Source organism: Haemaphysalis longicornis, unplaced genomic scaffold (assembly GCF_048455015.1).
Source record: "Haemaphysalis longicornis isolate Haplotype H1 unplaced genomic scaffold, Haemaphysalis longicornis Haplotype H1 scaffold_9, whole genome shotgun sequence".
NCBI lineage: Eukaryota > Metazoa > Arthropoda > Arachnida > Ixodida > Ixodidae > Haemaphysalis > Haemaphysalis longicornis.
The window spans coordinates 55370638-55392953 of record NW_027526460.1 but is presented as its reverse complement, the minus strand read 5'-3'; the positions used below and the strand labels follow the sequence as shown (position 1 = coordinate 55392953).

The following is a 22316-nucleotide window of genomic DNA, read 5'->3' as shown; positions in this document are numbered from 1 at the left end:
TCTGTGTGGTGGCTGGCTCCCGGAATTGTGTCTGATAGTTTCGTAACTGCGATGTTTCGAAACATTGCTGCGGCTACTTATCCCGAGCAGCAGCTTTTTTCACATCTCAAAACTGTAGGGACTTTTTTCCCCCTAACTTGTTCCCTAACCTGTACCGATTCTGCGTGCCTTTTCAGTTGGGGAACCACCTGGGGAGATGAGGGCTACATCTACATGACCAGGAACCAGGACAACCAGTGCGGAATCGCCAGCAGTGCAAGCTATCCGCTTGTCTAGCTGCGTTCATCTGCGTGCAGCTGCATTCTTTTAGCGTCACAGTGCATTTCGTTTCAATTTTACTTTTATACCAATAAACATTGTTTTGTACAGTGCCTTGGCCTTTTCGTTCATTCTAGGTTGTCACTGGAGCATTGTACACATTGACTCAAAAAAACTAAGTATCTGTCGTGTTTTGCGAGTCCATTACGAGTTCCACTCGGTGCAGTTTATGTAGAGAAATCTTCCATTTTTGTGCTGTGACATTCACACTTTCATTTGACGAGTGTTCGCCGTTTATTTTTGCCAGTACTTGTGTGGAAGCAGAACTTGGTTAGCCAGTCTTAACAGGTTTGTACGACTAACCAATCCAATAATAAACATGCAGGGCGGTACGACGATAATTGGAACACTTACAGACTTTTGTTTCTGAGCAAACCGCCACTCGGTTCGTGCCCAAACTTCACACGAACGTCGCATTTTGTGGTCTATTTTGTTTGACACCGGGAACAACGGTGCTTGCCCGTTTATTCTGAAAATAAATAAAAACAATTTTTGCCTATGGGGAAATGGCAGCCGATTTAGATGTGCGAGCCAGTGCAAACTGATCATGGAATGGTGGCGCCATCTGGGGTATGCAGAGCAAAACGGGCTATGGCGATTGACGCTCCTTCCACGGTAGGAAGGCGCCAAATGTGGTAGCAGACGATCAGAAAATCAGCGTTACTTCGAAAAGCTGTGCAAAAAATGTGAAAGCGGGTTTTCTGACCTCATTTGGCTCTTTCCGCAGTAGGGAGCCAAGTGAGGTAGCAGGCGATCAGGAAATGTGAAAACAGGTGAGGAAACAAATTATTGGCAACGATGAACCGTGGGAATACTTTATTGTGATTGGTGTCAGCTGTTATGCAACTATTTGTGATCATCGTAAACTAGGGACGAGAAATTTTCTGATCATCTGCTACCTCATTTGGCTCCTTCCCACCGTGACGCCCCATCGTCCATTTCGCTCTGCATACCCAAGGTGGCGCCCCTATTCCAAGATCATCTTGCACTGGCTCACACGTTCAAATTGGCCGCCATTTTCCCGGAGGTGAAAATCGTTTTTATTTATTTTCAGAATAAAAAGGTAAGTACCGTCGTTGTGCACGGTGTCAAACAAAATAGACCACAAAATGCGACCTTCGTGTGAAGTTTGAGCATGAACACAGCGGCAGTTCGCTAAAAAAAAAATTTAAAGTGTTTTAATTACCGTTGTACCACCTTGTATTCGAATCTTAGTTCCAAAGTGTGAACATGAAACATGAATAAAAACACTGAGGTGCCAAGGTAAAAACTGCGGTGGAGCCTCCTATGATGGCAATTAAAAAATGAATATGTAGCAAGCATCACTAGAACGCAGATTTTAAAAAAAGCAAATAAACACTTGGCATAAAAAAAGAATAGTATAAAGAGAAAACAACTGGGACTGTTGCATGTCGTGGTACATTTCCAAAAGCCAGTAACTTGGGGCATACTTGGCCATCCAGACATCAAAGCAACAAACCGTGCAAGCAGTCAGCCACAATGCTGGCTAGTGTGGCTGTGGTTTTTACTGAAACTTGGCTTGACCGTTGCCCTACGTCAATGATGTCACTCCAGCCCAATTGCTGCGCGCGTCTTCATGAAACCTTCCAGTTTAATGGAGCCAGCAATCGGTGTCACTGCATCTGCCACAGTGGCTAAGATGGTGTTGCAGGTTCGACTCCCTCAGGCTTAGGCAGTGTTTCTTTGCCACCACTGTTATCGGGCGGTTGACACCTTCCCTCTGTTGCCTCCGTAGTAGTGCTTTCAAGTTGACCCAAAGGCTGCAGTGTTCAGGCAAGGGAATTCGTTTCCTTCTATTTTGTGTGCCAGCACATTTTTTTGTTCTGCTGAAATATCACACAACAGAGACAAGTCGAGGAAGGGAAGAAACCTTTTCAGGTACGATTTTCTTTTTATTACAATGTGCTTGACATGAGTGTAGGCCCTCTTTGAAAGCCACATCCACAAAGTCGCCTTAAATTGTGCAGCAAGGCAATTCGTCACGTTTGGAAGCACAAACGTCATCATATAAAATGCACACGAGTAATAAGTAACTGTGTATAATAACCGAACCAGCGGTGCACAAATCTTCGCTTAAAAAAAAAGAAACAAAGCTACCCGAAGCAGTTATACCCTCTAGACTGAACTTCGACATTCCTGCATTCATATCGGGAGATGGGGGAGGGTGGCTATTTGGGCAGACCATACTGTGTAAGCTACTATCTACTTAGTGGAAAATGTTGCGCATTGTCAAAGCAATAGCCATTATAGATTTTTCTGTTCATGAAATAGCAAACGAACTGTAGTTTAACGAAGAAAAAAGCACAGTAATGACACACAAACTGCAGACGAAAGCCAAGTCTTTAATACGGTACAAAACAGCTGTCTTGGCAAGCGTTTGTCACTTGAATTTCCATAATTTCCCTCAATGCATGTCTAAGCTGTCTGGCACTAACGAAATAGGCAACAATTAGGTGGAAAAATAAAAAGACAGAAAACAGTGTGCTATACTACACCACTACAAAAGACACATTGGGCTCAATCTCTAAGCACTTTGCATAGGTGCTAACTTTCTTTGGTCTTTATCTCTTATCTACACATTGCAATGTATGTTGTTAGTTGCAATGGATGGTGTATAGTCTAGCGGTTAGCAATTGTGGCCTTTAAAGAAAAATTTCGTACCTCACTTGGCCTTGCATTCATTCACATTGGCTTTGAATGGATATTTGTATTTGTAGGATAAACATTGAATCCTCATTTTACAAAAGCCATTCCAACAATCCCAGCAAAACAGTTAAAACCAACTCAATGTCACTTATAACAATGCGGCATCATAACTTGAAACACGAAATAGCACACAGTGTTTCATGCACTCCTATATGCAAGCCATAGAGGAATGTCAGAAGGCATTATGAAACCATAAGTGCTGATTTTATCAATAACTATGCAAACCTGACACCATGTGCACTGTAGTACAAGCTTTAAACAGACAACTGCCAATAAAATTCAATCGCAACACTAGGTAATTTTTTGTTCTGCTACGAGGAATCGTCGTGATGTGGTGAAAACTACCCAAAGGGGTGCAATTTGAAACCTTGTACACTGGTTCGAGGCAAGCAAGGAAGCTTATGACCTTGTACATGCAGGAGCTTATATAGTGTCATGCATAACTTCAAGCGCATTACATACAAGCAAAGAAGGAAAAGATCACAGCCTGCTTTTTTAAGGCCACATTAATGCTTCAATAGCAAATGCAAAAGGGCATACCCGTTACTTTGTGTAGGAATCATTGCACTAGAGATACAAGCCTTGCAATCAAACGTTGCTGAAATGGTCGTTTAGCTACCTAGCTTGTAAGTGAATTCTACACTCAAGCGATTGTATGGATACGGCTGGAGCTTCAGGACTAGTGTACAAGGTCTTGCAAAAGCTTCACTCAAAAGCCTTCACTAAAAAACCACATCAGTCATCAGGGGGGTTGCTTTAACCAAAGCTTGTCATTAACTGCCCTCCTGCAATTTAATGGTGCACTTTTATTGTCGTTTATGACCTCGAATTATCTATTGGCAATTGACCAGGTGAAGCACAAAAGTCCTTTCCTGTAGTCTCATTCCCAATTGTAACAGATTAAATGATAGCTCACTTTGGGGTGACATCACAAATGCTAAGCAGTACCTTAGACAAAAAAAAAAATCTATAGGATAGCAAAAAAAAAAAATCTCTGAACTTAAAAAAGGCACAAAAATGGTAGGTGGATGAAGGACTCTGGTGGGACTTTGTTATTCAGATGCCCCAAAGTAATTTGCAAAGCAAGAGAGGTGCAAAACTTTGATGCACGGCGTTTCTACACTGGCAAGGAGTGTTACAGGTGCCCTCATCTATGAGCATGTTGTCTTGTTCTCCTGTCATAAAACGCACGAGTCACAGGGATGCCATTGTGTGGCTGGAGTGGCTGACCTGATAAAAGATGTCACACAAAACTGAAAACAATTCAAGTGAAGCTATGAAGTACCAGGAATGAATAAAGCACCTAACACAATAGCTGTCCCAATGCTTGAAGCAATTAGCAAGCTTTAATTAATTTGTTAATAAGCACTCAATGACAATAACAGTGTGAGTAAAAGTGTTTTAAAGAGGTGTGTGTGTTAGCTGAGGAAATGCTAGCAGCATTGTCCATTACAACACACAATGAAAAGTTCATTTAGAGCAGGAACTTGGGTAACCGAGTTGTTGCGCATACATACTAGCAACTTTGCAGCTAAGATTACAATTGCTGCTCAAAAAAATGTGACAATAAACGTGAAAAAAATTGTCACCGGTGCAAAAAATTCAATGCGCTGCTGGGAATCACTGCGGTAGAAAAATGCGCCCTTCTTCAAGCGAAAAATCGTTTGAGGGAATGTGAAGCACTTTGCTAAATATCCTGTCGCCAGGAGGTAGAAAAATAGTACTATATGAAGCACATTTCCGCCCAAGTAAAATAGAGTGGCTTTGAGGGGACCGTGGATTCTTGCATAGCAAGTGCTTTCCTATTACAGTTAAACCTGGATATAACGAGGTTGACAAAAGTTCACAATTTTTTGTCACACGCAGGTTTTGAGTTAAGGCTCGCGGTAATGAAGCAGAAACGAAACCAAAATGCTAGACATCAGCGAATGTGAACCATGCCTTCAAGGATTTATTTCACAGTGCAAACCTTCGTGATCTGCGCCTTCTGCTTTGGCACGAGCTTAGGCACTACACAGCGCTCCGCAGAAGCGAGGTCACTTACCCCTGTATTCACAAACGTAACTGAATTATCAATATTGCCTTTTGAGACCTTTTGGTGCCTTAATGCGTTTGAAGGACCAAACTTATCCCGACAGGGCGCCTTTTCGCAAACCTGATGCTCTTTTCCGCACTCAAAAATGGTGAGACGGTGCTAGCTGGGATACTGAACCAGTTGGTAACGTACTTCTTTCTGGCCGGCGGAGACGACGTTTAAAATTGCGAGCTTGTCTTGAAAAGACAAAACTTTTCGCTTTCTGGCAGCAGAACTCGTCACCGACACCGCAGATAGCGGTGGGGACGTGCGACTACACACCGACAGGCAAGCCTAGCAACTCAAAACCTATAGGTCTCAAACTGACACCGCACTCACACGTGGAAACACACGGTAGTTTCCAGTGCGCATGAAATTCGCTAAACTTAGAGCATTTCTCCAGCCGATTTTTTACAAAAGGTGCAGAAAACAATAACTCATCAACGTAGCAATTTCGTTACAACAAGGTTAACCGTAACAACGCATTCGTTACAAAGAGTCGCCGATACAAGGGTTTCAATGGAGCTGGCAATGGAGAATTGAAAAACTTCATTAAATCCAGGACTTCGTCACATACAGGTTCGTTACATCCAGGTTTAACTGTACATGTGTTCGTGTACATACATTAGTGCAAACAAAGCAATCCAGCAGCTGGGAACACACACGACAAATATTTGCTTCTTGGAGCCAATTTTAGAATTAACAGACTGAAATGCTGGCAAGATAGTTGAGAACGAAGTGAACAGAAAACCAGAAAACATCTTGTGAGGGGTGGTAGGGGTGGCTGCTTCTGTAGCTCTAAAACCCTTTGCCAAAAAAGTGGTAGCTTTCTTGTGTTGCTTGTTGACCTTATCTCTCAAAGCCAAGACAAAACATGAGACTGACACTGTGTGGGAAGCAAGCATGGATACGTCAGCACTTGTTCCTATGTACCTTGAACAGAAACTAAGCATGTCGTGTCCAATTTCAGGAGAAAGATGTGATGTTCAGGAGTGAGAGTTCAGGTGTGAAAGTTGAGAAGAAAGGCGGCATAGTACTGGCTTGATAGATTTAAAAACTAGCCTATGAAAGGGGCACAGTGCGCTAGTTGCTGCATCAGTGCTGATGCCCACGACAGAACAATGCCACAGCAATGCAGCAACCGGAAAGGCACAGGTGAAGTGATGGTGCTTTCACCATGGCCCTTGGAGAAGATGCGAAGTTCTATTTCCATCTGAGTAGAAGACAGATACTTCCTGTATAACATAGCCCAATCTGCTAATTCGAACTATTCTCCTGTTCTCGTGAGTGATTGCTGTAACAAGCCTGCTGTTAGCCTCGTGGCCTCGAGGTACAGTTGCAGGTTCTGATGCAAAGGGCCTGGGTTCAAGCCCTAGAGGTTTTAACAATTGTTTATCTCTTCTATATTAGAATTATTTTTGCAAATCAAGTCTACTCGCTGGTTTCGTAAATAAAGGCGGTTTTGTATCATTTCGGTTGACTTACGTCTGACCACATTTATGTTCTGCATCGCGCTGGAAGTGCTGGGCTTGTACCAAGATGGGGTGGAATATCACAGGGCAAATGCGAGTTCTTGCAAACAAATAAGTGCAAGTGTTGGGAGTGTTCCATGCCACTCATGACAGCATGATGAAAAATGCTCTATCATGCAGCTGTTTCTGGAATTTGGGAGCAATGTAGCATAGGAAGTCGGCACCTACTAAGCATCTGCACAGCAGCTGAAAAATGTCACAGCTGCTGTTTGAAACTGATGTTTAATGCAGAATGTCAATGAAGTTTGCTAGGCGAGCTCACGTCAGCTGTTAAGGGCAATTGATCTCCTGCCCTCACCTGATTCTAAACAGTCAGACTGCTGTTGCTCATTTGGCCCTCCACTGCATCCTACCGGCCGCGCTGCTGTACAGCATGAATATCTCGCTTCGCTACGTTGATCTCAAACACGCCTGTCCAGTTCAATTTGGAAAAAATTCTCAACTTTTCTTTAGTTGGCCGTATTTCAATTCATAGCAGGCCCCACAAAACAATTGACTTCAAACCTTACCATCTGGCCATACTGGTACGAAAATAGATTATTACAGAGTGACTGATCCAGCATAGCTCCCAAATGGCAATTTTCCACGCTTCGTGTAAAAACCGGTAATAATATTTGAATGTCAAACTATACGCAGAAGAATGCAGCATTGCCTGTATGGAATGACCAAGACCAGATGCTTGTTACTTGCCCAAGCTACCATAGCAAACGAAGATTCTTTGTGCAACTTCAAACTGCGGCGAGAAATGAGGCAATTTTGGCAATGACTGTTGACAGCAGTTATGTACTACACAGGAAGGTCATGAGAGCAACTATATATAATGTTGAAAGGTGGAGGGAACTTGTCCACTTACGTTTAGCATGTGCCATTCACTACAACTGTCTAGCAAAAGGAATGGTCAGGATTAAGGGGCTTGCAGTAGTTTGGCTTCAGAGGTGTATGGATTTCTCAGGCACCTCTCACAAACACGTAAAAATAAAGCACTTCTTCCATCTTGCTTCGCTATTTACGGCTACTGGCTTCCTTTGCTTATACATGAGCGATGAGGACAATTTTGATGGTCATCAAAGCAATCTTCGTCGAAGCTCTAAAAGGGACACAGACATTTGTTGACCTCTTAGTTATGTTTGCGCTATTCAGCCAACGTCCGAAGCGTTGGTTCATCTGTAAAGCACAATGGCTCATGAACTGCTACAGTTTTATCCAACTGGTTTGCAATGTAGCTTGGCCCTGCAATGTAGCTTGGCCCATCTGCATGCTCAAAATTTGGGCTTTTTGTGTATTTCTTGGTAAATATCAACTTTGTCCACACACAGCTTATAGTATAAGTCAATAAACACTAGCGAGCCGATTAAATTTTTCCCACCGACTCTCTCGTGTGCCCTCCCAGCTGAAATCACCAAAAACAGCAAGGAGGATGGTACGAGGACAGCAGCACTTTTGAGTTCCTTTTCTTCACAAAAAAAAAGCATGTAAATCATCCTAAAAAAATTGAAACATGGCCTATGCATTCAAGACTTTAGTCCCACAAGGTAAGTAGGGAATGCTTGTCACTCTCTTCACTGCCCCTTTAAAATCATCTATACCTAACAAAATGCTGCTACTCTGAAACAGCAGAGCATGTGCATTGTGCGAAGCAAGCGGCTGCTATTGGTGGTGCAGCGGAGGCTTTGGATTTTGCAGAGCAAGCAACCACTATGAAGTTCAACAACAATAGGCTCGATGGCCACATCACCGCACCTTCCCTAGTTCCGTTTGCATCACGAAGGCTGGCACTCCAAAACAGACTGCGGCAGGTCGTGGAGCGTGTAGGCGACCGAGCGAACTAGGTAGGTCATGGTTCCGAAGCAGCCACTGGGGGCGCTGTCCAGAAAATGCTGGCAGATGCCCGCTGTCCGGCAACAGGACACGATGGGCGGGTTCACCAGGCAGCAAAGCGTGGAGTTTCCCCGGCAGAGCCTCTGGTCTTCCAAAAAGAGCGCGTGCGCCCGCTGCACGATCGCCTCGACATCGATGGGTGAGCTGAAGTTGGCCGCGGCCTCGTGCTCCACGATGAGGCTGAGCACCATGAAGGCCTCGACGAGGAGTTGTCGATACTCGGGTTCTGGCACCTTGTTGAGCGTCTCTTCGACGCGCAGGGCAAACTTGAGCTCGCCAGGAGTCATCTCTTTGGTGAGTGTCTGTTGCAGGCACTGGCGGCCGACCCAGACCCCGGGGCAGCGCTCGAGAACGCCCCAGACGCGGGAGTAGAAGCCGACAGGCACGCGGTTCAGGGCGCCGTCTAGACGGCGGCGACGCAGCCACTGGCCCTGTCGGTCGGACACCTGCAAAATGGAGGCCAAAGTGGAACCGATCACATCGTTGTAGATGCTATGCTGGAATCTTAGTCAAAAGACTACTAAATACATTTTGCTTGCCTCATTTGAATGAAGCTTCTTTTCAGTGACAGAGACAAACTGAGACAGGACACTTGGGGCCGAATTATACTGGGTGCCGGAGTTCCGGCAGGGTTGATTTCCCACGCGGTCTACGTGACGTCACTAAATTATAGCAAAAACTTATTCGCAGGACGCAGGCTGGGTGGTGTTTTTGCTCTGCGCCAATCACGTGAGACCCCGCGGGAAATCAACCCCGCCGGATATCTTCCGGCATCCTCCCGGATGCCTTCCGGCACTCAGTAGAATTCAGCCCTTAGAGGACAGACTCTGAAGTGAAACTGTGCTTTTTTGCAAAACTCGCAGAATGTGACGGTACGCCAGGCTCCAACAGAAGATCTGCCCATGCATACATATTTTGGTGACCTGTAGCAGCAGGCGATGCTAGCAAGGAATCTCATTAAAAGCCTATGGAGGCTATTACAATACGTTTCATTTACACATCAAGTTAATTTAATAATGGTGCGGCTACTAACTGCAAAGCTGCAGATGCCATCATGACTGTCTGCAAGTTAAGGCTTGCAGTGGCATACAAAACTACATTTGAGTTTTGTTAAATGAAGCCTAGAATCTGTTATCTCTTCCTGTTTTTTCTGTTTTGTCCTTCTGTTGAGTCTGTTCTTTCCTCCAGGAGTTCCACATAACAAAAGGCCAACTGTCTGATGCAGTTATGTCCAGGTTGGCCATCATCCATACAAAGTTTTAACGGCAGAGGCAGACATGCCGCTACTGGTGCACCTGTGGTAGTTCAGTGGCTTATGGCAGCAAACAACGCTCTGATGAGGCCTTGTGAAGAGCCTCTAAAGAACTCCAAAATGCTTGCAGTCACTATCGCACAATCACTCCGTTCATGCAAGCTGATTTTCACTGGCACAAATTGCCAAGCAGCAGCCACAGTTGCAGTCATCCACGTAGTGGCTTACAGCAAAAGAGAATTATACACTAGAGACGTTAACTGGAGGAACTTTTAAAGACGATAGCCTTTCTTGGGCTACTTAAAGGCAGAAATTTCGGTCTGTATGTCTGTCTGTCTGTGACTCAATTCAGCCAGCCGGCTGAAGTGAAACAGAGGCTGCGCAATAGTCTTATATACCCACAGCCAAATCTAAATGTTTCAGTCCGGTGGCAATGTTCATACTTATCAACACTGTTGAACAAGAACAAGACATTACGCTAATATAAGGCAGAAAATCAATACATAAGTGATATCTGCAGTGTTCCTTTATTAAAAATTCACGAATGATTGGCTTCAGCAATAACAAATGAAATACATCAATTGCAGAAAACTGTCACCTGCTGTTGCCTGTGCTACTATAGCTCCTGGCGGCATTTAAGAAATCAAATGGCAACAGTTACGAAAGGTTCCACGTTCTGTTTAGAACACTCATAGAGTAGGGCAACGTGGTTCTACAGACGTTGGAGTAGGGTGCCTCGACTCACGCGCATCTCCGCCTTACGGAAGCGCTGGCATTGAGGCACCCGCCTTGGAGCAGTGGAACGCGGTAAATTCAATTTGACTTGAGCAAACCCCTGGCGTGTTATCTTGGGAGGAACAAGACGGGAGAGGAACAGCATGGGAGGTGAGCGGGAAAGAGAAGGGAGGCATTTACTTGCCAGGGGCGCCAATCGACTATCGTCTTTCATCGACATTTGCAACGGAAGGAGCAGATACACGGCCATTTTTTATATCTGTTCCATTTACAGATAATGCGGGGCAACTTTTTTCACCTAGTTGCATGAGGGCTGTATGCAAACTAGGAGCCTTGTGGCATGAATTAAGCTTTTCCAAAAGCTGTATCTGATGCCAGCAGTGTTATGATAGTTTCTCGTTGCACTGGACAAAAGCATAACAAGGGGTGCAGAAGCATGCTTTAGTAGCGCCCCGGTGTTCAAAACAAAGAAGTGTGCCAGTCAAAGAGAAGAAACTGCACTATAAAAAAAGAGGGGCACAGGTGCAGGTAAAGCCACACAAGTCTTTATAGGGATGACGCCATTTTATGAGCGAGATGTACATATCCTTGCAGCACTGCACAAACTCTTCATGCAAATAGCATCAAGTTATTTTAAGGCAGCTTTTAGTTCAGAAATTTTTGAATAGCCTGAGTTGTTACTATCGAAAACTGCACCTTAAGTGGCTATCATTGGTACCATACTGAACCATTTTACAAGGAGTTTATTCAGATTTTGTGTATCCTGTCTGTCCAGCCCTCATTTAGTACAGTGCACCTCTCCACAAGCCATACCGATGTGATGTGCTGTGGGCCAAACCGGAGAGTGCTGTGGGCTGTACATCACTGACAGCCTTCACCGTTCTGATGTTTCCTGTGACACTCACTGGTTTCATTTTACAGCCCTCGTTTGTTGTTAAATGCTGCACAAAACTCCCAGTCAGTGCCTAAGAAAGTGTATCAAGCCTTTTTACAGCAGAGTTGTTGTTGCTAGCCGTAATGTGTGTGCCGTCACCAAAAAATCCTGAGTCATAGTTACTCTTACCATTTGCCGCATGCGTTTTACGAGGAGCGCCCGGCATTGTTCAGGCTCGCGCGTGGCACTTTAAAAAAAAAATACCAAGAAAACAGTTCACATGCGTCTGTGCCTCAAACGGGGAGCACAGGACAGCTCGCACTACAGACGCCCAGTTCGTGAAGCCGGTTGTTGTCGGTTCCAAGGCGGGCTGTTGCGTTCCACTTTGGGAGGAGAAATGCTAAAGCCTGTGGACAAAATGATCCGGGCCCGCCAGTCATGCACGAGGAAGACGACAATATTGATGGATATGACATTGACTACTACTACCACAGTGAAAAAGCGACGACGGAACATGTAAATAAATGATTTCACACCTAATGCAATGCGCGGTGATGTGTCCTTCAGTGCTTACATAGGAAGAAATCCTCCCGCTCTGCTATGATTCAAGCCTTGTGCGACTTAGTGCAAGCTTAGCCAATTTTTTTGTTATGAAACTCTCACCTGCGAGTCATCTTCAGCATCGCCATGCACAAAGGTGTCTACAATGCTCCGTTTGGCCGCAAAGCTGCCCGGACTGACGGCTGACATGCTTTTGACGGCTGCCAGTTCCCTACCGCTGAGTATGTTCAGCAAGAGGGACTTCATCTCGAACGGGCTCAGACCAAGCAGTAGCTCAGCCGTGTCCTGCGCCGAACACTTGGAGGCTCGCGCCAGTTCCGCCGCCATGACCTGAATGATGAGTCCGACCCGCAGCCGCAGCATCTCGTGGAAGAGGTGCGGGTCAGTGCGGATGAACATGGCCAGGTAGGCCAGCAGCTCCTGGGTCAGCATGGCTGTGCTCTGGTCACCCTTGTGTGCTCGCGCTATGATGACCCTTAGCTCCTTCGTCGACAGCGGCCTCGTGATGACTTCCTCGTTGTGTGGCGGCATGCCAACTGTCACCTGCTTCTGTCGCACCAAAAGGTCCGTGACGGACTTGGCCAAGTCCTCGACCCTCTTCCCAAGACAGTTGGCAAAGTGCCGCACCAAACCCCACTTGTGCTCCTGGCAGGTCCGTTCGTAGAAGTCCTGGAAGAGGTCTTTGACAGTGATCACTGAGTACGGCTGCCCGAGCCCCGTGTCCCAGTTGAGACCCTTGTGGATGGACAGGTAGTGGAGGATGTCTCCTTGCTCTTCCAAGGAGTCGGTTTCTCGCAACGTCGTCAGAAGCTCCCACTCAGCGACGTGGTCGAGTTGAAGCTCTGACATTGCCCTGAGAGGGATCTCTTCTTCAACGGAGCTGCGGCGGGGCTGTGATGAAGGCACGGCCGTCGTTGGGAAAGCCGTGAATGTTCCAAAATCGAAGTCAAAGCTCTCCCGTCCAGTGATAGACCTAGACCGTTTGACGAGACCGGCCACACCCGACTTTCGGGACCGTGCGCCCGGAATGCCCATCCGCAGTGGCGCATGCACAGCGCCCTCGGGCCTGTTGAGCCACGTGCGCCTCATCTCCCGGTCCAAGTAGTCTCGCACCTGGGTTGGCAGGCTTTCCGGGTTCCCGTCTTCGTAGTTCCTCAGAAAGTCGAGGCTGGCGATGCAGGAGGTGCTGATGAAGTCACTGAGCTTGCCCAGGCTCACGCGGGTGCCATTCAGGTAGCCACTGGACAGCTTTTTGATCGTCTGGCGCAAGCTGAGGGGGACCTTCCCGTTGAGCAGCTGTCTTTGCTGGAGGGTGACGACCATCGTTGGGCGCCCCAGGATGTTCCAGTGCGAGCGAAGGACCGATATGTCCGAGCAGAGGGTGTCCGCAAAGAGGTCCACGTCGTTCACCAGGTGAAACTCCTCGCTATCCAAGTTTTGGGGCGAGAAAACAAACAGGCGGTCCTGTAGCAAGTAAAGTTTGCTGGTGGCCAGCAGGCCCACATCTTTGGTCGGTCGGCCCATAAGGCCTAACTTTCGGTTCTGGCCCAAGTGGGAGTACAGCTCTCCCAAAACCCGTGCTGGCTGCACCTCGAAAGGGCACACTTCGCTGACCGTTTCGACATCAGGGCAGAACGCTGCAAGTTTCTCCTTGATGTACGAGTCTTCAGCCAACAGCACAACCTGAACAACAACGTCCGGCCGCTTGAGGGAACACAGACGGCGGTTTAAAGGGTCGAGCTCGCCGGGCGCAAGAAACCCTTCTTGCAAAAGGCGCCCCAGTATGAACAAAGACTGGGCCCACATGTAAGGAACTTGACCAACAGGCACCCGGATTTGACTGTGAGGTTCCTGGTATTCCAAATGCACTTTATCGGCTGGCACACCATACATCTCGGGCACAAGCCTCAGGCCTTCCTCCGTTTTCACCATCACTCGCTCTAGCCGTTCAGAGTACTCGTCAACCATGTTTGCGTCACCACGGAAGCAGGCGTCGATGATCATGTAGCAGAAGAACAGGGGCCATTCGCACTCAATGTGCTCGAAGGCCTGCAGCTCCCAGGGTTCGTAGTGCAGCCTTCGAGGGTCCTCCTTAGCCGTCTTAAAGCCATCGCGGAGGAACCGCTTGCAGCCGTAGTGGCCTTGAAGCTTCTCAACAACTGTCGCACGTGTTGTCTCTATCAATGCCGGGTCAGTGACCGAAAATGCAGGAAACCCAATGATGGACAGCAGAGCAGCGCCCACTTCCTTGGAGTTGGACTCGCGTGGCAGCATCGAATTGAGCACGGCATCGCACTTCTGGGCCTCGTCTGGAAGAACGTGGATGACCGAAGGTGGTCCGCCTCTCCCGCCAAACAAGTCCAGCTCGTTCAAGGCCTCCAGGGCAGCCTTGGCGAGTCCCACGGAGCTGATGTTGAGCTCAGGCAGACCGTGGTTGGTCTTGTCACCGCGCTCCCAAATGCCGTAGTCCGGAATGCAGTAGGCGTTCTCTATGTAAAACACGAGGTTCTGCACAAAGGCCACCTCGTCGAGGCTGAAAACAATCTGCAGGCCAGATGCCGTCATCTGCGCCAGAACTAAGAGGTACAGGGATGTGGCATCTATTTGGAGGTGGCCCCATTCGCTGTCACCGACACAGGTGCTGCCCGTAACGGAGCTGTACTTGGCGTGGAGGCTGTCCGCAGGACTCTGGCTTTCCTTGAAGCGCTCGACCTTGTCCTTCTGCTTCATCATGGCCATGAGCAGACCACGCATCAATTTGACGCAGCTCTGTTCGAGCTCATACGTCTTAGCGCGATCTTCGTCCAGCTCGGCGTTCTTCTTGTACGCCATGGAGAGTCCCCAGACCGAGAGGACGCAGTAGACGTTGTCACGCACCCAGGCATGCTGGTCGTACTTCTCGGAGGGAATCAACCCTGTCACCGGGTCCTGGAAGTTGAGGATTGTTTGGTAGAGTAGCCGCTGGTAGTAGTCCAGCCGGACGCCGGAGTTGCTCCTACTCCTCATGGTTGCTTGTCCACCTGCTGGGGCAAAAAGTATCAACAGTTAGGGTGCGTCGTAATAATAGGTATACAGTTGAGCCTCATAATAACAAACACAGATATAGCGAATTATTCGCTATAGCGAATTGAATACCGACTTTGGTTGGTCACGCTTTATTTCAATGACACTTATTCTTCTATGATGAAACAGAAACCGTGACAGCCACGCTCGACATCGGATATAACGAAGAAATATTTGACCTGAATCTGAAAAGCTACATGAAAAAACCCGCGTCGTCTGAAACATCAGTAGTATAAAGGCCCTTTTGCTCGTGAACACTGTGAAAAACTTCATCCTACTCAGTGCTGTGAGCAGCCACCAGAGCAAAATAACATCCTTCATCAAATAAACAAGGACACAGGCCTGTTTTGTCAAGTGAACTTTGTTCTGTTGTAATTTCATGTACTCATGCTCCGGTTCATTGAGGTTGAAATGCAACAAGGAGAAAGGTAAGGGTTACCGTGTTTATAGTGGATTCGAAGCCTAAAAAAATGCATTTTTGTATTGTTTTTGTGCGAGCCAGATTTGTGATTTATTAGAGCTGATTTTTACCTCTACTGTTACGACGACTATCAGATATAACGAACTAATTTGCTGCCCCGATACTACTTCGTTATAACAAGGTTCAACTGTAATAGTAATCACCATAACCATCTTTACCCGTCCATACAGTCGGTGGTCACTGCGAGATCAAGATCTCTTCTGCTGCCTCCCAGCTACTCATATCCTTCACTAGCTGCATCTGTCATTCGCTACTAAATTTTTTATTTCACCCCATCCATCAGTGTCTGTTCAGTTGCTTGATCATGAGGACCCCGCATGTTTACATGGCTTGCTCAACTACAATCCTAGTTCTAGAATGACTTTTGCATGAGTAGGTTCTCTTATCCAATACATGTACCGCATTTTCCGGTGTATAAGTCGCGGTTTTTTCTGAAATTTCGTTGGTGCGCCTTGTCCACTAGTACGACTGTATAGAATAAATCCAATACGTACGTGGTGGCCGCGCGTGGTCCGTGCTCGAAAAGGTGCCTGTCTGCTGCGTGATGTCAGCGCACGTTAAGAGACACAGCTCTATGGTGTAAATGAATGAATTATTTGTTAGCGAGTCGGACGAAGAAGGCTTCAATGGTATCGCCTAAACGTCATCTGTAAGTACATGCCATCTGTGCGTATCAAGAAACCATTTTTGAGGAGTTAATTCTGTCTAGGCTTAGGATGGTTGATGCACGTGTCTAGCACTGCTTACCGGGGGATGCGTTGAGAGGTGGTGGCTGCTGCAACCATGTACTTTTGCCGCACTTTCTAATGAACTGATCCTCTATGAGTTTACCTGATTAACAAGTGTGTTTTGTACACCGGTGCGACTTATATATGTTTTTTTTTTTTCTGAAAAACTCGTTTTGAGGGGGGTGCGACTTTTACAAAAGTGCGACTTATAGACCGGAAAATACGGTACTTCTCATCTATGTGTAACACTGGTCATTATTTTGGATAGCCACAAACTACGTTCCACCTGACATTGCATCAAGCAACTAGTCAAAAATTAATAATAAAAGGTAGCACAGGTTTGCCTTTGTGCGCTAGCGTGTGTGCAAGTATGTATCTTGAATGCGATCGAGTAATCCGATGATGCGCAGAATTCATTTGCTCTGATTTAGATGATGATGATTATAGGGTTTTATGGCGCAAGGCCATCCAGGGCAAAGAGCACCACATCATGGTTACTACTTAACTCGATTAGCAAAAATACGTGAAATGAATGGAACAAAAAAATAGAGAAGGCAGGTTTATAAGGCTAGTTTGTGATTATGCACGATATGATATGAGCTGTATATTCTGTATAATTATTATGTCCAACAAGTACTTAGAAATGCGTTTCAAAGGAATCATGGGATCGTCAAGTAAGGGAATGACTGGTGTAGTTGTATGCGCTGTCTGTAGAGTTCTGGAAAGAGTTGGCGTCGTGTTGCGTAAAGTGCTTTGCATTGAATTAAAATGTGAATAGACGCTCATTCGGAAGGTTCACTGTCTGAAATGCACTTGACTTGAGAGGCATAAGATTTTACAGCCATGTAGACGCCGCGGAAGACATCAAAGTTTATCACTTCACTGAAGCCTTGCCCTTCGCGGTTCAGTTTCCATATACATAGAATGAGAGAAAGACTTTATTTCCATTCAGATTAAGACGTCTTGGTATTCCTCATACATAAAGAAGTTTCGCAATAATACGCAGATATTTATAAGTATATGCAAAAGATCACGACGCTTACGTCCGTCACGAAGTTAAATTAAGGATGAAAAATAAAAGTTTTATGCAACTACCTGATGCTTCAGGGCATACCAATGTGCTTACACTCGCACAGCTGAGCGATAGTGAGAAGTTGTGTGGACGACCTGATTTCCTCCAGAATGGCACGCATGTTCGACAAACTAAACGAATTTCTTCAAGCGCTTGGCGCTGCTCAGCCACGCTAACGAAAACTCCGATTGACCAACAGTGGAAATCGATGAGTAATCTAGTACACCAGCAACAGCCCTCCGCAACTCTTGGCTACAGCTTGCAGTAATATGTCAACTCTACAGACAGATCGAAGCTTCCGCTACTTCAGGTTGTGTTACTGCCTTCGCAGGTTACTGCGCGTGCTGTAAATACATGACGGCATGTCAACGGCTACACGAAGTGCGAACAGCCTGCTCACCTTTGGTCACGTTATAACTTTCGAAATGATAAGGCAGTTGTCGACGCGCATAAAATGCGTGATGCAAGGCAGTCGAAGCTTGTGGCCCGGATGCTGCAAATGAGCAGCCTGAATGTCGTTCCCGTCATCACGTCTGAAATGTCCTTACGAAGCTCTTGTCCTCACGAACAGAGCAACTTGACATGGGCGCGCACATATCTCAAGCTGTCTCAAGTGGACCCAGTGCACCCGAAGGCCAGAAGCTGTTTGGGTGCACCGGCTGGTCGGCCGGATGGACTGGGCTTGGCTCCGGATTCCGGACACGGAATTCCAAGGGTGACGCGGTTAGTAACTGTTCTCGTGAGGAGATCTGGAAATGTTGTGGGGAAAACGCAGCGGAGAAATCTGCCGTAGTCGTTCCCGTACTTGTAAGCTATCTCGCAAGGTTAGAGACGGTGATAGCAGATAGAAAACTTCATCAATGTGGCATATGGGCACAGAATGGGCTCTATGCTTTCACGTACGCGCTCGCTCGTGCGCCAACCCATACCGAAACAGCTCGGATTTGCGACAAACGAGGTTCTCATTTTCTAGTAAAACTCGATGTCAACAGATATCCCCCCCACCCCTGAACTCAGCTTTAAAATTTGGCTAAACTATACTTTGCCAGAAAAAGAATACCACAAATATTCAGTTTCGAACTTAGCAATAAGTAACGGCAAACGTATGCCACCTGAAACACGCACAATTCTGTTTAGTTCTGTTCTGTCTACAAAATCGTGTTTAAAAGTAGGTTCCAGCTGGGAATCGTGGAAATGAATTGGGTAAATTTTATTATGTGCGTTGCTCTCTCACAGCGTGCTTGTGTGCCCCTGTTGCTGGTGGTAGGGACGCTGGTTTGTCCCGCCTGCAGGTTGACTCGCTGTACCAGAGCCCGTATGTTGTCCCTGCTCGTCCTCGCTGGTCAGCACGCTGCTGACAACGAAGAAAAAAAACTCCCCCCACCTCCCCGAAGGGAATCGTGCGGAAATGCGAATGCATTGGGTGCACCGATGAGTGCGCTGCGGCAAGCAGTAACGGAGAGAGGCGTGCGCTCCACTGCATTTATATACATTTTCCGAGCGCAGCGAGCGGAGAGAGGGTACGCGGAGAGGAGAGAGACCCGCGCAACACGCCCGCCCAGCGCGCGAGCTCTCTCTCCCGCCGAGCTCCGCGATGCGAGCGCCCTCACACGCCCGAGCGCGGTCCTCCTCTCCCCTTGCCCTCCACTACTCCCGCCAGAGCTACTACCTGCTCCGGTTGCTAGGCGCGCCACAGCTGTTGCTAGGGGCGAGGAGGAGCGCCGAGAGATAACACCTGCGGGCGCACACCGACGGAGCACGACAACCCCCGACTAAGAAATGCATTCGCATTTACGACGATGACGACGACCAAGGCAGAACTACGAGGCGCGCGCTCACGTGCGCTCGCGCTGGAGGAATGCAGGCGCACGCTGGCCAACGGAGCAAGACAACCCCCGGCTAATAAATGCATTCGCATTTAAAAAAACACGGAGACGGAAGAACACCGTCTCCGAGGTGTGGATAATGCGCAAACATTGGTATCCGACTGTGGAACGTGACTTTTTATTCAGCACACGAGGCAAAGTCACAGACGATGACACACTACGTTTAAAAGGGCCATGAAGGCAAAACACAAGTTTGGTTGATCAAAACGACTGTTTTATCCCGATAAACCTCAACGAGAATAGACGCAGTGGCAACTGTCATATTCCGGTGACGTTTCTATGACGTCACAGATTCTTGCTTTTGCAACTGACAACCGCCGACAAAAGCCACCGCCAGAAAACGTGACAGTGCGATTGCTAGCGTGCAGTCTCTATTGAGTCACTTCTGCCCAAATTACGACAATGTAGCGCGTCACTGTCATTGAGCTGACCAGCAGCGATAGACGACGCCTACCTTAATGGGCATCCGTTGGCCCTCAAGGGTAGATGAACTTTAAAAAATTAGGAAAGAAAAATGAAGGATGCTCACACTGACGCGTGTGAGACTTGAAGGTAGCGAAGCTGTGCGCAACTTTCACGACCATCACGATGGTTTAAGTCCACGATTGCGGCCAATTCGTTTCTTCTTCGCTGCCGCAAGGGAGCTTCCTTCATTTTTTTTTTTTGTAAGTGATAAGCACTGGACATCACTTTGGAAAGGCGTACGCATGACGTGTTTTTCTCGGTCCGAGCAAGTGTTGCCACGATTGCGGCGAACGCTGGAGTCTTTTGTTTTTTTTTTTTTTTTTGCCAATCGTGGCCAATCTCCCTAAGGGGGTATGCTTGGCTTGACAAACGTGCGCCGGGGACGCTAGGCGGTCGCCGCGAGGCCTGCGATCACGTGCGCTCGGCATTTTCTTGATATTTTTAACGGCGGACATGCAAAATAACGATTTGCTAAACGGCTTTAATAACGAGTTACCAGCGGTTCCCGCTCCCCCGGTCGAGTCCTCTGCTTGGAGCTACCTGCAGCTGCCCTAGTGAAATAATTTTTTTGAAACACGCACAAAACTCGGAATTCCGTCCCATGTTCGAGTAGCTATATGCACTACTCAAATTGCCATCCTCGGGCGCTAGTGTCTGCTTCGTCTGGGCTCACTGCTTTTCGGTTTTGCTGAAGTCATAACACTTGAATTCAATGACAAAAAGGCTTTATTGCGTCATCTTAAAGACAACGTCAGGAACAGGTCCGCCTGTAACTCCGTAAAGGTACTTGGTCCAGCAACAGGAAATGGGCGAGGTAGAAATAACATTGAAATCGCCACATACAATTATAAAGATTAGCACTGAGACGTTTGGGGGCTGCAAGCACGACGCTTCGTTATAGGAGTAACGAATTTAAATTGTTATTTTATAAGAAACTTATGTAGTAGCAAACAGTGTGGGCAACCAGCGGGAAAATGAATAACACCTCGACCTGCCCGTTGCGCACGTCGGAAAACACGTCCATGGATACTCGAAATAGCTCCTGTTGAAAACACAGGCGTTAATAACCTGAAACACGCTCAGTATTCGTCAGACGAGCATTGACTCAACCGTAACTCAAAAAATACAGATATCAACCTCAAGTTTTGTCCCTGGCCGCCCGTTATAAGAAGAAACGTCGCTGTTCGAACTAAGGGAATCCAGAAGACCGCAAGAAGCACCTCATGGAACGTCGCACCGATTAGTTGGATTCATCGGCGAAACACGCGAGTAATTGAAAGCTTCCGAAAATGCGTTGGCGTGCTTCAGCGACCAATCGCAGACACTGCGAATGTTTCCCTTAAGCAGTGGAAAAAGCAGAGCGCTACCAACAGGAGCTGAGGGTGTGACGCGTCTCAGGTGCACGATCCTCAGGCCGGTTGACTTGGACATCGGACTCGAATGCATCCACGAGAATGCTGGCCGTGAGGGCGACGTCCACGATAGCCTCCACGGGCTCTGCGCGCGGCCCGTTGGTTATGCAGGCCGTCAGGCCCTTGATGGAAGCGGCGAGCTGGTCGTCGGAGCGGTCAAGAAGCGGCCAAGCGCCGAGGCCACTTGCGAGCCCAGGCCGCCGTAGTTGATGGCGCTCGCGAGTCCAGCGTCGAAGAAAGGAAATGACTCGGCGGAGAGCATGATCTGGAATTGTCGCCGTCCTTTCTCCGAGAGGAACAAAGCGAACAGTTGGAGAGAGTCGATGATGGCAGTCATGAGGATAAGGTCATCCGCGCTTCTTGGGAGCAAGGTGGACGTGGCCCAGTTTTCGACGAGCTAGTCGTTCATGTAGTAGCCGACGAGATCGTGATTGCGGGTCGTGATGTTGAAGCGCCGAAACGCGGTCGACATGGTGTGCAAATTGGTGATTCTAGCTCTCGATGCTTGCCTGATAATGTGGCATTCGGGAAAGACGCCGCAGGAAGCAGTCACCAATGAATTTCGCCATGCGCTCGGCGAGGGTTCGGCTGAGGCCGCCAAGGGCTGTAGCAATGGAAGGCGGCGCGAGAGGAGGAGACGTACACTCTAGTGAGGCAGAAGACCTCGTGATATACCGCGCCCTGGTGAAGCTGCTGCTGTTGTAGTTCACGATGAAGTGCTCGCTCGCGTAAATTAAGGTATATAGCCACCTGAACCGTGCGAAGATGTGCGCCACTATTTCACCGCGCTGGTCCCAGAAATCTAGAAACACCTCTGGAAATTTCCTTCCCGCCATGACGAGTTCCATCGATTCGCCGAGCGTCGGAATGAGTTTAATCAGATTGAACTTCCACCGACTAATGCCTAGTTCCAGATACTATCCGTCGGGCATCGCCTCTGGGCGCTGGCGAACGCGAACCGCGTACGCGTCCATCAGCGCTTGAAATACGGCTCCTTCGGCTCTCACAATGAGACGCTCGCCGCGGTCTGGGTCTCCGCGCCCGCCCCAACGCGATCGCGAAGCTGTACCTGAGCACGTGAAAGTTACGCCGCAAGCCGGTGTCATTGGCGTGCGGCACTTGAATGACGTAGTGGAAGGCCTGGCCAGGATCGATGACCAGGGTGGTCTTCTGCTCGGACACGTGCACCGTAACTCTCACAGTGGCGACTCAGCCGAGCTTGAGCGCGGTGTAGAAGAGGGCATGGGTGTCCGGAAGG

The 22316-nt window shown here is 47.7% G+C and overlaps 2 protein-coding genes across 4 annotated transcripts in view; one reads left to right on the top strand and one right to left on the bottom strand.

Annotated features, from left to right (window-relative positions):
* LOC144151330 (procathepsin L-like) overlaps positions 1-371 on the top strand; it is a 217570-nt gene extending 217199 nt beyond the window's left edge. For both annotated transcript variants that reach the window (XM_077682340.1, XM_077682339.1), the window contains exon 8: positions 177-371. In XM_077682340.1, coding sequence (XP_077538466.1) covers positions 177-276 — 100 coding nt within the window. In that variant the 3' untranslated portion in view covers positions 277-371. The remainder of the gene's footprint in view (positions 1-176) is intronic.
* A 1825-nt stretch (positions 372-2196) lies between these two features.
* LOC144152424 (putative phosphorylase b kinase regulatory subunit alpha) lies at positions 2197-17957 on the bottom strand. 2 transcript variants are annotated; one of them, XM_077683691.1, is made up of 3 exons: positions 17696-17957; positions 12054-14974; positions 2197-8975 (listed from the first exon to the last, which is right to left on the bottom strand). In XM_077683691.1, the coding sequence occupies exons 2-3, from the start codon at positions 14955-14957 to the stop codon at positions 8412-8414; spliced, it is 3468 nt and encodes a 1155-aa protein (XP_077539817.1). In that variant the 5' UTR covers positions 14958-14974; positions 17696-17957; the 3' UTR covers positions 2197-8411. The 2 variants fall into 2 exon arrangements, with proteins under 2 accessions (XP_077539817.1, XP_077539819.1); XM_077683693.1 differs by having other exon boundaries at positions 12054-14971.
* Between the last annotated feature and the right edge of the window lie 4359 nt (positions 17958-22316).